Below are 14,635 nucleotides of genomic sequence, written 5' to 3' on the forward strand. Positions count from 1 at the left end.
CAACAACTGCTATTGTTTTTCTTGGACAACCTGTTTGATGACTGGTCATTGGTAGACCAGTGATTTGCTTCTTTTTCAGGACATTTTGAATTGTTATATTGGCTAGGTCCAATTCTTGTGCTATGGCTCTGATTTATTTTCTCTTAACTCATTTCTCCGAAAGGCAGTTCACTGGAAGAGAAACAAAACAAATACTAACAAATCAAGTGCATTATTCGCAGGTGAACATTCTTCCCACTCAGACAAAGATTAGACATTCAGAGACATTCAGAACTATTTAGTATTTAAAGAATGATTTTGACAAGGCAGGACTAGACAACAAGAAACACTTGTCATGTTCCAATACTTTTGATTATGTGAAAATCGGTGGGTTCAAACAAAAGGTGCCATGTTCTAAGTTCTCACTCATTCACTCACTCATTTTCTACCGCTTATCCGAACTACCTCAGGTCAGGGGGAGACTGTGTATCTCAGGCGTCATCGGGCATCAAGGCAGGATACACCCTGGACGGAGTGCCAACCCATCACAGGGCACACACACACACTCATTCGCTCACGTACAGTAATCACACACTACGGACAATTTTCCAGAGATGCCAATCAACCTACCATGCATGTCTTTGGACCGGGGGAGGAAACCGGAGTACCCGGAGGAAACCCCCGAGGCACGGGGAGAACATGCAAACTCCACACACACAAGGTGGAGGCGGGAATCGAACCCCAACCCTGGAGGTGTGAGGCAAACGTGCTAACCACTAAGCCACCGTGCCCCCCCCTCATGTTTCTAGTTATTAAATATAAATATCAGAGAATAAAAGCCGGAATCCTGATATTCTGATATGTCTTCATCTGATCACATTCATCATCGTTCAACACAAACAAATGAATTGTTGGTCTTTTTGTTCCAATACTTTTGAAAGGGATTGTATGGAGTATAATGGATGGTCTATATAAGGAACTATAATCAAAGCACAATGTATATTTGGATTTGGATTTAAACGTGAAGTGGGCATTGTCTAAACTAAAAGTTCGAGCAGTCCTACATGCAATGATTTATACAACACATTTATCTGAGAGACACACATTAATAATTCACTTTCTTCATTAAAGGAAAAATGTAGGTTTGCACAATGGAAAAATGTTCCATGAAATTTACTAGAAACTGCAAGGTTAGCAAAAACTGGTAAGCGAAGTCTAAATTGTCATACTAAATAACTAATATAAGAAAGGCAGTAAAGAAAGGTCAGATATTTCAGCAGTACAACTGATGGGACTGTTAAATCGTGCTGTCTAGAATGCGCAGAAGTGCTGAGTGAGGTGAGAAGCAGCAGAGGAAAGGGTGAACGTTATTTGTCACCTTGACAAAATTGGACTTAAATCAGTTCCAATTTCCACCATGTCACATCGTGGAAGATAGAAAGTGCTGCTTTTTCATCCTTAAACGACTTCTGGAACATCCCTATAGATGAAACTATTTAAAGAAGATTACTATGTGCTTGTACAGTACATGTGGAGTTTGAGACAACTGAACAGATGAGCAATTTTCTTTTCTTTTTCCGTCGTGATTAATAAATAATTCCTGAATGTCGCCACGTCTCACTCTGTGATTTCTCATAATCCTCAGATTTCTTCTTCGTAATGCATCCACTGCATACAAATAAGCATTTTAATGAATATTTCACTGCGGGCGATATAATGTATATATTTATGTCTGATCAGGCAACATCCGAACACAAGGCTGCTACAGCACTGGCACCTTTCATTTTCAGGGTTAATTGACATTCTTCCATAAGAACCAGCACAATAGGACAATCAGTAAAGTCGTGCTGAAAGAGCTCCAGTCAGATTGATTGGATCCGGTGTGTGTGGCCGTTTGGCTCTGGATTTGTGTGTGTAGATGTTGTCGAGCCCTTGGGGGTCTGTCTCGGGACATTTCCCCCATCATCAGGACACGCTGACAGTCAGTGCCGTGCAGGAGATATGCTTCTGAAACAGTGAAGAAAGCTTTGGGAAATATTAGCTGCTGAAACACGGTTTCTTCCTACTGCACTTACTACAGTAATGGATACTAGATGAAGCACGGCTCCATTTGCCTTTCATGCCTCCAAGTGAAAACTGATTTGTTGGGAACTAGTAAAACTGCTTCATGAGGACTTTATAGAGACAACTTTGACACTGTTATCAGATACATTTAAAGTTAATGATTGGTGTTTGTGAGCTTTGTGTTTTTTATGGATTTATTCAATAATAAGTAGGGTTCTCTTCACATTCGAGCACACGGCTGTGCAGTGGTTCGTAGGGTTGGGTATCAAAAGAAATTTTCCGGTTCCGATTCCCGGTTCTGATTCCGATTCCATAATAAAAGAAATGTGAAAAATAATGCACAATACTTAAACAATTCCATTTGTGTTTATTAATCACTCTTTAAATATTTTAAACAGAGCATTTCAATTCATATCAATTTAAATTAAAATAAATCCAACATCAAATTTAACATCCAGAATTACAACTTAGCAAAACAGTTAGCAATTTTTCTGAAGAAAAATGAACGTCTGCATCAGCTCTGGGAGAAGATGAGACCTTTCCTGGCTTATTGTATCTCCAGCTGTGGAGAAAAACCTCTCAGAGGGGAGGGGGGGGGGGATTTGCTTCATTGTTGTAGCTTTGGAAATTAATCCAAACTTCAGACTTTTTTTAGACATATTTAACACAAAGCGTACCTCAGCACAGCAGCGCGAGTGACTGATTTCTGTGGTAAGCTGCGTTAATTTGGTTGCGTGACTGTAAACAGTGTAAACAATGAATATTCATGAGGTAAGACATGGCTATTTAAAGTGACCGCTCACAGCGCTTTGCCCGTCATCGCATCGGAACCGCGTTTGGAACCGAAACTTGAAAATTCCGCACGGTTCCTGTTAAAAAACAGAACCGGTTCTGAATAAGAACCGGTTCTCGGTTCCCAACCCTAGTGGTTAGTAACAACCATAGTAGACTGGTACTGCTGCCTAAAATTGGACCCTTGTTTTTTCATTCATTCATTCATTCATTCATCTTCTACCGCTTATCCAAACTATGCTCGGTTCACGGGGAGCCTGTGCCTATCTCAGGCGTCATCGGGCATCAAGGCAGGATACACCCTGGACGGAGTGCTAACCCATCGCAGGGCACACACACACTCTCATTCACTCACGCACTCACACACTACGGACAATTTTTCCAGAGATGCCAATCAACCTACCATGCATGTCTTTGGACCGGGGGAGGAAACCGGAGTACCCGGAGGAAACCCCCGAGGCACGGAGAGAACATGCAAACTCCACACACACACAAGGAGGAGGCGGGAATCGAACCCCAACCCTGGAGGTGTGAGGCGAACGTGCTAACCACTAAGTCACCGTGCCCCCCGGACCCTTGTTTAACACAAAATATTATGTTACATTTTTAACGGTCAAGTTTCCTCTCACGGCTCGCTGAAAATGCTGAATGTTCATGAATTACACAGGAGCTTAATTTACAAATAACTTTGATTTATGATTTCATTAAGTCATTTTACAAAAATAGATTATAATTTCCATCTTATGTTGTCTGTCATTTCACAAAAATTTCTTAGAATGTGTTGCCTGTTGTTGGAGAAATGCAGTTGTTTGGTACAAGTATATAGCTGGTGCTTGAGGACATGTTTGCGTCTTTGCTCCTCTGCTGCAGTAACCAGGCCGTGCGAATGCTTGAGTGCAGGGAGAAGCCGACCCCGGACATGTTTGGGGAACTTCTGCGCAACGCTAGCACCATGGGAGACCTGCGTAACTGTCCGGTGAGCAAACAAACACACACACACACACACACACACACACACACACACACACACACATCTTTTCACTTTCAATTGTCTCACAGCTGCAACTGCCCTGATTAGTGAGTGAAGTAACAAAGCTCATGTAATGTCACTTGCCAATTTTTTTCTACTTTCTAAAATCCTCTGTGACCAAAATAACTCAGATAGCAGCACCTTTTAATAGCAGTCACTTTTCACCACCTTGTGGCTACTTCACATGGGGTTACGTATAAACCGTGCACTGGCAGGTGAAATCACTAAAAAAAAAGCACTGTTACCTGATGATACCCCAATACAAAAGTGTATCATGTTTTAAGAGACCATATTGTCCATATCAACAATTCAAGCTACAGACATATTTTCCTCTTTTTCTATCTATCTATCACTAAAGTAGAGCATGTTATTCTGTTTAAGACTAGTTCACTATCTGCCCTGATGCTAATCTCGACTAGATTAATATAAATAAGGAGATCAGAATTCAGCACAATTTCACTTATAGTTACTGCTTGTACTTTTATCCTGAATTAAGCCCCCGACTTGGCTGAACTGAGATGTGGTGAGGAATTGAAGTTGACGATTCTGCTTTTGTGGATCTCTGGCACCCAGCTTGAAAAGCTTAAGAACACACAGCAAGACTGCTGGCTGATGGGACACGCAATGTTTGTGTTTGTCCTACTGCTGCTGATTATTAGTCAGTCACTGGTGTATGTGTGTATATGTGTGTGTATGTGTTTATGTGTGTATGTGTGTGTGTGTGAGAGAGAGAGAGAGAGAGAGAGAGAGAGAGGCTTGGGATGCTCTGTGACCACTTCTGAGAAATGTGCTCTTTGTTTTAATCCCTATCCTACCCTGGACTGATGCCAGCCTGGTGCCGGCCTGCTGGCTTTTCTCCCTCTTGACTGCACAAAAGCAGAGCAGGGGTGGGCACGGGTCAGGCTGGCCATGCCACTGATCGCCAGGGTTTTCTCCTCCTGTTTCCGCATTTCCACTGCCAAGTGGCTCTGTGGTGGGCAGTGACTCAAAGAAAACAGCTAGAACATTGGGTGCTGAACATAAGGCCTCTCTGGAACTTGTAGCTATTTTCCAAAGACTATCTCTTTTCTCCTTTTCTCACTCGTTGAAGCACACAGCTCCACGACAGGGCCGTCTGACGCTCTTTGTCTCCGACTCACAGTAAAACAGTAGCTCTCCTGTGTCTGTTTCTCAGAGTAACTGTGGAGAAATGCTGCGCATTCGCCGTGTTCTGATGAATTCTCCTGAGATCATTAGCATCGGCTTGGTGTGGGACTCGGACCACTCGGACCTGGCCGAGGATGTAATCCATAGCCTGGGCACATGCTTGCGTCTGGGGGATGTAAGACACACACACACACACACACACACACACACACCCCTACCATCCACTCAGCGTGCATATATGAAAAGCCCAGATTATGCTTTTAAGTGGACACTGAAGAGATGTCGATGTAATATGATGCGTACTATGCAGGTATCTTACTTTGCATGCATTAGACTTTAACATAAGATAATATCTGATATTGTATCTGAAAAAAATATCTGATATTCCAGTAATCAAATATTATTTCGTCTATAAAATCATATGTTAGAAGAAGGCCTAGAATAAATCACACAGCAAGATCATATTTGTATCATATTACACATTTATCTGGAATGTTTTACATTAGTTTGTATCTGTCGACCCCAAGAATTTTAACTTCTGGATGGTTGAATATGATCTGCTTAGTATATTTTTTATAATGTTCAAAACTTCGTTGATGTAAAATGTTTTAGGAAACATGTCTTATTGACTAGCAGTAGAATATTGGACCATCAACATGAGTCAACATGGACTTTACTCTCTCACAAATTATTGCCACTCATTGAGTGTATTAGGCATAAATGAATGCACTCCAATAATCCAACAACGATCTCTCAGTTTCTGATTGCTCTTGACTAACAAATGTAAAATTAAACAAAAAATGATACTAAAAAAAAAAAAAAACCTATGTTAATATCATGAATCCTTCTGAAACTGAAGTTCATTCTCCTTAAAGGAAATACAGATCACTGATCATCACTGATTTTTTTTTATGACAGATCATTTTTAAGCAGCTAGTAATCATACCAGAAACAAATCATTATGTATTGCTGAAGAAATCAACACTGAAATGCTGAAAATATTGATTTATTATAGCTTCAACGAGCACTGAACTGAAACCCAATCGAATCCTTAGCCGTGTAGACCACCAACTTCAATCATGCTACTTTTATGGCTGTATTGTTGTGTGAAATGTATTCATTAAACCATCACTGTGAAGCGGATAAGTCAGGACGCCCTCCCACAGTGCTGATGAGTCAGTATTCCAGTAATGATTTAGTCTTTCTCTGCAGTTCTGTGTGTGGCTCCATACATCCTAATGCTAAATCGTCCACCTAAGTCGACTGCTCCGTCTTGCAGCCAGGCTTTTCACTCATTCTGTGCTCCATAGCTGTTCTACCGAGTGACAGATGACCGGGCCAAGCACTCGGAGCTCTACCTGGTGGGCATGGTGTGTTACTACGGCAAGCATTACTCCACGTTTTTCTTCCAAACCAAGATACGCAAGTGGATGTACTTTGATGATGCCCACGTCAAAGAGGTAACAGTTAGTAGTTAAAGAAACATTTTAGTTATTCCACTCAGGAAGGAACCATCAGTTAAGGTGTCATGTGTGTTTGACCGTTACAGATTGGGCCCAAGTGGAAAGATGTGGTTGCACGGTGTATAAAGGGGCATTACCAGCCCTTGCTGCTGCTCTATGCTGACCCTCGTGGGACGCCTGTGGCATCACAGGAAATGCCTGCGGCACAGCTGGAGATTCACCACTGCAGCAAGGCCGGCTATGACAGCGAAGACTCTGGTAGGAGAAAGAAAGAGTGAGGATAGAGAAATGTGTAAAGGGGAGAATAAAGAAAAGGTTGTTGATTGAACACAAAGGTCGATTTGTTTTAAATTTACAGCATTTGGCAGACGCCCTTATCCAGAGCGACGTACATAAGTGCTTAAATCTCTAACATTGAATACAGTAGTGCTGGCTCACTAGGTTACATACTTGAGATACCATGAGTTTAAAACATTTGTTTTGTTCATGCGATGTGATAGATGCTTCATTTACCCCATGTTTATTCAGCTAGCAGAATTAAAAACTCCAAATACTTACCATTCTGTATATTAAATCATAAGTCCAGTTGCATGTGTTTAAACACTAAATATCTGTACCACTGCTACTTCATTCAGTTACCCAATCAGACAATCGTGCTGCAGCAGTTTTTGTTAAATATTTCATTTTTGCAGATGTCATTAATAAAAATAAATGCTTTGCTAAATATTGTGAGACATATTATGCAATCTGGAAATGACAGTGACATGATGTTATTTGCCATATCCCCTAGCCCTACTTTGAAATCACTGTCCTTGTGGTTGTTGTATCTTCAGGGAGGGAGCCGTCCATCTCCAGCGACACACGCACAGACTCTTCCACAGACAGTTACAGTTATAAGCACTCACGCTCACACCACGAGTCCATGGCCTCCCATTTTTCCTCAGATTCTCAGGGAACTGTGGTGTGCAATCAGGACAGCAGCGGCTCACATAACAGCATGGACTCTGCAGGTAACAATATGATCTCTTTATCCTGCACTTACACACACACACACACACACACACACACTCACACACACACACACACAATGACCACATTACCTCATACTCTTAACTCTCATGTTCTGTTTATTTGGCAATAGCAGGCACATTTACTCAGGCCATCTATTTTGATTTTATTGCATTACAGCTGTAAAATACCCAATATATCTTTACACAGTTTATAGAAATATAAACGCAGCCCTTTCAGCTGCTTGTGAATCCAACTGACAGGATCTGTAAGTGGTAGGAGTGTTACAGAGATTGCGATATTTTTTCAAAAGAAATCATTTCAATAATTTTATTTCACATTGTTTCTTTCAGGTCACAATAGGCTGAACATAATAACGTTGACAAAAGCCTAAAAAGATGTCTCTTTTTATAATGGATTATTTTTGACCTAAAAGAATGCATTCTTTGTGTAGGTGACATCCTAAACGAAAAGGCAGCTCCTCAATCTCCACCGCGGCCATCCTCCGTAGGACGACTGTCCGATTATAAGAAAGTGGGCACAGGTGATGGTGGATCTGAAGCTGGGCCGCATGCCAGGGACTGGGAGGATGAGAGCACCAGCAGTGAGTCCAAGTCCAGCTCCAGCGGAGGACGCTACAGGCCGTGCTGGAGGCCGAGGAGAGAAGTGCTGAACATTGACAGCATCTTCAGCCGTGATAGGCAACGGCTAGGCTCGAGCCCACTCCCTGAGGATTCCGTCCCACAGATGCCTAATGAATCCTTTCCTGGGATGGGAGAAGATGTCATGGACTCCACAGAAATGCAGGCTCTGGATATAGTGGGAGGCGGGTCTAATGTAGAAATGGGACACCTTCCACTCCCGGCTGGTCTGCGCGGCGTGGCTCAGCCACCGAGGTTAATCCAGAGGATGGAAAGCGGCTATGAGAGCAGTGAGAGGAACAGCAGCAGCCCCATCAGCATGGACATGCCTCTAAATGAGAACCTCAGCATCAGTGCACACAGGTATTACAGTCATGTTCCTTTAGAGCTTTTCAACTCTTCAGTACAATGGCATCATATAAGTTGCTGTTTAGCCACACTTCTGTATTCTTTCATAATTAGAAAGCTTGGCAGGTAATTATCATGGATCTCGGATGTGGGAACAGTTCACAACTCTGTATCTGTTTATTTCTTTCTTCTTGCTACACTGCCAAAATGTTTGAAATGATTGTACCGAACATGTGCATTGGTCATATTGTGCACATCTTTAATTAAACTAAAATTAATTTGAACACTTTCTGATTTGACAAGTCTGAAACATGTCTGCTCTGTCTATGTCTTCTGTTTGACGATTGTTGTTGGACTTTTACATTATCCATTCGGTAAAAAAAGAAACAAGAATTCTGCAGTAAGTCATAATTGACACTGTTTTGTTATGGTTGCTATGGTGACAAACAGTCTCTTGAATGTCCAGAGGCAGGCTGTGGGCCAGAAAACTAAGCTGTCTTTGTATTGTAAATGTGACATGGCTGATATGCCTGAATGCATGAATGCAGAACAATATTGATGTCTATTCACATGCACTAAAGTGTCAGACTGTGGTCATCATTTGTTTCACTCCTGGCTACCCGCTCGTTCTCACCTCAGGGAAGCCAGCAGTAAAAGGCAGATGACGTCAGGGCCTTCCTGGAGAACAGTGCCAAAATCCAAGAGCAGCAGTGCCATCTTACAAGACGCGCAATCACCCAGCTGGAGCAGCAGCCCTGTAAATCTGGGTGAGTTTGAGCAAATGCATTCAATGTCTTTCGAAGCTACTCCTAAGTGAGTAGAAATCTGAGTATTTATTCATTCACATGTGTATGTGCATGCATGTGTGTGTGTGTGTGTGTGTGTGTGTGTGTGTGTGTATGTACAGGGGAGGGCCGCAGTGAACTCGACGAGCTGCAGGAAGAGGTGGCACGCAGAGCAAGGCAACAAGAGCTCCAGAGAAAGAAGGAAAAGGAGAGAGAGGCAGCCATGGGCTTCAATCCCAAACCCAGCAAGTTTATGGACCTGGATGAACTCCAACACCAGGGTAAATACCACACAGGATCGGCAACCTGCCAGCTACACGAAACAGTATTGCTCTCAGAGACTGTTCCCAGACAAATGAATAGGGGGACATACTTTTGTGGCCAGCTATAGAATTATTGGCACCTTTCATGCAACTGAGCAAATTAATTAATGAATAAAGTATTTTAGTTATGTATATGGATACATAAACAATTTTAAGCTTTTAAACTCGAATTTTGCTGCTTAATATTGAATGAAGAGAGAATAACAGTAGCAAACCTCCTATAATCCTTCATGTACAATGTTTAAAGCTGTTTGGGTGGACTGCTCACTTCAATTCAGATCCTGAGTTTGTAATGGGGTTGAAATGTAGAGGCTCACATGACTTACATTGGAAAAATGATTATTTTGTCTTCTTGGTTAATTATGTTTGGAATCATTCTGAAAGATCCACATACAACAAGTCTTAACCTTTTAACAAAAAACAGGCAAAGTTTTGAATTATAATATTAATAATATTTAAACGTTTAGCCACATTAGTGTGTCCTTGGTGTGATGAAGATACAATGCATTTAACAGGGAGTTTATTTTAGCCTGTTTAACTGTCTCCGTACTGTACTACCATACTGTTAGGTGCATCTGTAATTCATTCATCCATCTTCAGTAAGAGTTTTATTCTCGTCACATCCTGTGTGCATTCCACCCCGGTTCACCTACCAGCATTTTTTTTGTGAAGTGGGAGGAATATTTAAGAAACCCACAACCCACACAGACACAGGTAGCACATGCACAGAAACTCTTCAGTTACATCACTCGAGCTCAGGTTTGAACCCTGGTGCCCGTGAAGCTGCAATGCTGCCATTATTCTCCTGAAGGGTGCCAATAATTATGTTGTTGGTTGTGTTTGGGTGTGAATTGCTGCCCTTACTCTTTTTACTTCCTCTCTCTGGGTTCAGTAGCTTTGGTATTGATTTTGGGCTGGCCTAATGAAAGAGGAAGTAAATAACCTGAAATGAGCAGAAAGACTGGCGAACACCTGAACTGAACGTTCTTACAACAACAGGAGTTAATCTGATCCAGCAGCACAACAGGTTCATCAAGAGACTGAAGCAATGCTTTATATATAAATAAGACTGCTCTTGATTTGTTCAGTAGTCCAAACTCTAACATGGTGTGTTTCTCAGAACGAGTGCATGCTTGGGTCTTTGTGCAGCTATTTGAATGCATCTCTACTGGTGATACTTTTGCATCTTTTGTTTCTGCATAAAGTGGCAAGGTCTGTGTGCATATCAGGAGCTCGCCGGCGTGCCACAGGCAGTGTGTGTGTGCATGTTTTCAGCAGCCTGGCCTTGGTGTGTTAATTGCAGGGAAGGGGTGCAGTTTTAAGCGCTGCCTGGCGGAGGCGGATGCTCTGTTAGAGCAGTCGCTGCGCCTGGAGCAGGCTGGAGACCCAGCCACCGCCCTGGCACTCTTGCGCCACGTTGTGTGTAAGTAATGGTGACTGTGCCCCTGCCCGCTGTTCCTAGTACTAGCACAAACGACGCCTGCCCTCCCCACCAACGCTGCCCCCTGCCCCACAGCTGTCTGCTTGCATTTGTCTGCCTTCTGCTTTCCCCTCTGTACCTGCCCTAACGTTCGTCCTTTCCTTGTGTTCATCACGTCTTCTCTTCATGTTCTACCTGAGTCTCTCTCTCTCTCTCTCTCTCTCTCTCTCTCTCATTTTCTCTCCCTTTTAGCTGCTGTGATACTCATGTAGGCTCAGCCTTGGTGAATTAATGCTGCCACTGATAGTCTGGCGCTGTTGAAAGGCGCTTGCAAATCTGAAACCTCATATTTGGATAGAAGCGGTATAGATTTGGTCCAGTTGTTTTTAGAGGATGTTATAAAAATGCTATTTGTCTGGGCTTCTCAGCTTATGATGCACTTACCACATAGGTCTAGAAGCAAATCCACCCTAAAACCTATTTTCCACTAGATGAGGAAACCACAGCACTACTATGGTGTGATTTGCAGTTCAGTCTTCAGAGGCACAGTAAATGGTGTGGCTCAGGATAAAAATATTCAGAACGCTCCAGTTTTTATGCCTTTCTATATCAGATTGATTGATTGAGAGATCCTAAATCATCTGTTAGCTCTTGTTGATTATATCATTAATCATTGTGGGACTTTTTACTAATTTACCAACCCAAGGACTATTTATCTGTCTGTTTATTTAGACGTTGGAGTTGTTGTTTTTTTTTTGTTTTTTTTTTTTGGGAGGGGATTGTCTTTGTAGTCTTATAGCCGAGCTTTTTCCCCATACTTCTGCTATGCTGCATGTGTATATACATTCAGGCTTTGTATGCTTAAGGAATAAATCATAATTTCTGACCTGGCTAGAGTGGAAGGGGTTAAAGAGCATTCACACAGTCAGAACATCCAAGAAATAGAGAAATAGATGTAAGGAACTTTTTTCATCCATTCATCTTCTACCGCTTATCCGAACTACCTCGGGTCACGGGGAGCCTGTGCCTATCTCAGGCGTCATCGGGCATCAAGGCAGGATACACCCTGGACGGAGTGCCAACCCATCGCAGGGCACACACACACACTCTCATTCACTCACGCAATCACACACTACGGACAATTTTCCAGAGATGCCAATCAACCTACCATGCATGTCTTTGGACCGGGGGAGGAAACCGGAGTACCCAGAGGAAACCCCCGAGGCACGGGGAGAACATGCAAACTCCACACACACAAGGTGGAGGCGGGAATCGAACCCCGACCCTGGAGGTGTGAGGCGAACGTGCTAACCACTAAGTCACCGTGCCCCCAGGAACTTTTTTGTTTGTGTTAATTTAATCTCACAACAAATTACACAGTAACTTGCATACAGTTACTTGTGGTTAAGCCAAGATTACAAAGTCTGATTTATGGCCCAGTTTCCCGTTTCATAAAAATCACACACTGTAAAAGAATTCTTAGTGTCTTAGCATGTGTAATGTGTTGTGACGACTGGTGCAGATCTTGTGCCATGGTAACCAAAGATAGCCACTGATCACTGGGTTCTGTCTAAAACATGAATGTTGTAGGATTACATGAAACTCATAGCAAAGCAACAGATACAAGTAGAAATAGAAATACAAATATTCACATTAATTAATATAACTTTACCAGACTACATATCTGGCTCCTCATGCAGTTACTTGGAAAATGCTATTTGTTCAAAAAGACAGAAAAAATATCCTAATTACCTCAAGCTCACTTTGGAAAATGAAGGTTTCTTGCTTCGATTTACCTCTAACTCATCTTTTTTTTTACCTTTTAAATGATGCTTTCTCCATTTCACCATTATACCATTTATTATTATATTATACTCTGCACAAGCCAGGATTGTGTACTCATTTTTATGGTCTGTCATTAGAGAAGCTCCACTGTATAATTTAACATCTTTACTATATACACAATATCACAGTCTTTTATAGAAATCAATTCAATTCAGTTTATTTGTATAGCGCTGTTAACAATTCACATTGTCTCAAAGCAGCTTTACAGAAATATAGAAACAGAAAAAGGTGAATTAAGTTTAAAATTAAATTAAAAATATTGATTTAAAATTGAAAATACTATAGATCTCTAACATCTACTGTATCTCTAATGAGCAAGCCTGAGGTGAGGCAATGAAAAACTAACTGAGATGATATGAGGAAGAAACCGTGAGAGGAACCTCATCCTCATTTGGGTGACACTGGACAGGAAACAATGTAAATGTAAATAATGTCCTTTCTACAAAAGTTTATAAGCTTGTATAAGCTCCTGAGGTACAGTAATCAGACAAGGTTCTGCTGAAATCATTACCTACGGTGTGACAAGTAAGAATTATCCGTTACACACGTAAATGGAATTGTACAGCGTAAAACAAGCTTCATGGTAACATCATCAAACAACAATTTAATACAGCACTCATTAAGAGTCCCAGTAAAATCTGAGAGTTTATAATGAACAAGTCATTATTAAATGCTAACGTTTAAGGTATTTAATGGAATGATTGTTTTTTTTTTTGTTCATATTTAATTGTCAATATTGAGTAATAAAATAAAATCTGCACATGTTCAGATATTTGTGATTGTCATAAGATATTTGGAAAAGCTTGCAATTATTCAAAATTACTGCAGATTTTAGAAAAAAAAATTATTTTGCCAAATTATTAGGTGCAACAGGCACTACCGTCATTGTGTGGATATTCGATGGACTACTGTATGCAAATATTCTGAAAAGACAAGATTCTGTAGACGTTTATTGAGCTGTAGTCCTCCTTTCCCATGTCTTATACTCTGGATGCACCACTTAAGCTGTTATATCAGGCAATGTGTGTGGGTTTTTTTTTAATAATATAATACAGTACTCAATATTAATTTAAAGCTAAATTGGGCAATTACTTCAGGACGTTTATTTCAGTAGCCGCAGCAGATGGTTATAATTCCTAGCTTTGTGAATGTGCTTCCTGTAACTGAGCTTAAGTGAAAATTTCATTAAAGCAATGAACTATTAAATTGTACAAAGGTAAACACCTGTTCATATTAATCTAGTGCTATATAAACGTATCCTTTGTGAGAAAGCACATGGTGAAATCTGCGTTCCAAACTGGTTGGTTCCGATTGGTCAGCTTCATTGTCTGCAATTGGATTTAAATTTCTATGAGACCCTTAAATTATGCAGCAGAGAAATAGCGCATTTACTGCTAAGTCCTACCTACAGCCCGATATTTGTCTTGTCCGGATCAGGTTGTCCTGTTTTTAGCATGGCTTTTCCACTCTTCTGGAGTTCTGGTTCCAGCATTTTGTTCACAGCACTGCATGATTAATTAAGTGAGAATCTTTTTTTTAGCCAGGCAAAACTCTCCACCAAGCTATTTATACTACGCCCCACTCACAAACTGCTATCCAGGTCAGCAAATACTCCATGTCCCTCCCTGTTCTGTGTGTGTGTGTGTGTGTGTGTGTTCTGCAGGGAAAGGGAAAAGCCAGGTTGTATAAATATAGCTTTTTAAAACCCTTGTCCTGCCTGTCTAGCAGTCTAAACCCTGTCAAAGTCATCCAGTTTGTAGGCTCTGAAAAGCTGATGCTTTCTCTCTGAGG

The 14,635-nt window shown here is 41.4% G+C and overlaps 1 protein-coding gene across 3 annotated transcripts in view; it reads left to right on the forward strand.

Moving 5' to 3' along the window:
* Positions 1–14,635, forward strand: part of usp54b (ubiquitin specific peptidase 54b) — a 120,007-nt gene that overhangs the window by 92,595 nt on the left and 12,777 nt on the right. The window contains exons 7-15 of one of the 3 annotated variants that reach the window (XM_060895898.1): positions 3,706–3,811; positions 5,040–5,186; positions 6,322–6,471; positions 6,561–6,732; positions 7,308–7,484; positions 7,937–8,486; positions 9,111–9,238; positions 9,379–9,537; positions 10,883–11,002. In XM_060895898.1, coding sequence (XP_060751881.1) covers positions 3,706–3,811; positions 5,040–5,186; positions 6,322–6,471; positions 6,561–6,732; positions 7,308–7,484; positions 7,937–8,486; positions 9,111–9,238; positions 9,379–9,537; positions 10,883–11,002 — 1,709 coding nt within the window. Of the gene's footprint in view, positions 1–3,699; positions 3,812–5,039; positions 5,187–6,321; positions 6,472–6,560; positions 6,733–7,307; positions 7,485–7,936; positions 8,487–9,110; positions 9,239–9,378; positions 9,538–10,882; positions 11,003–14,635 lie in introns of all 3 variants that reach the window. The other 2 variants (XM_060895889.1, XM_060895906.1) reach the window with 2 other exon arrangements.

Source organism: Tachysurus vachellii, chromosome 2 (genome assembly GCF_030014155.1).
Source record: "Tachysurus vachellii isolate PV-2020 chromosome 2, HZAU_Pvac_v1, whole genome shotgun sequence".
Classification (NCBI taxonomy): Eukaryota; Metazoa; Chordata; class Actinopteri; order Siluriformes; family Bagridae; genus Tachysurus; species Tachysurus vachellii.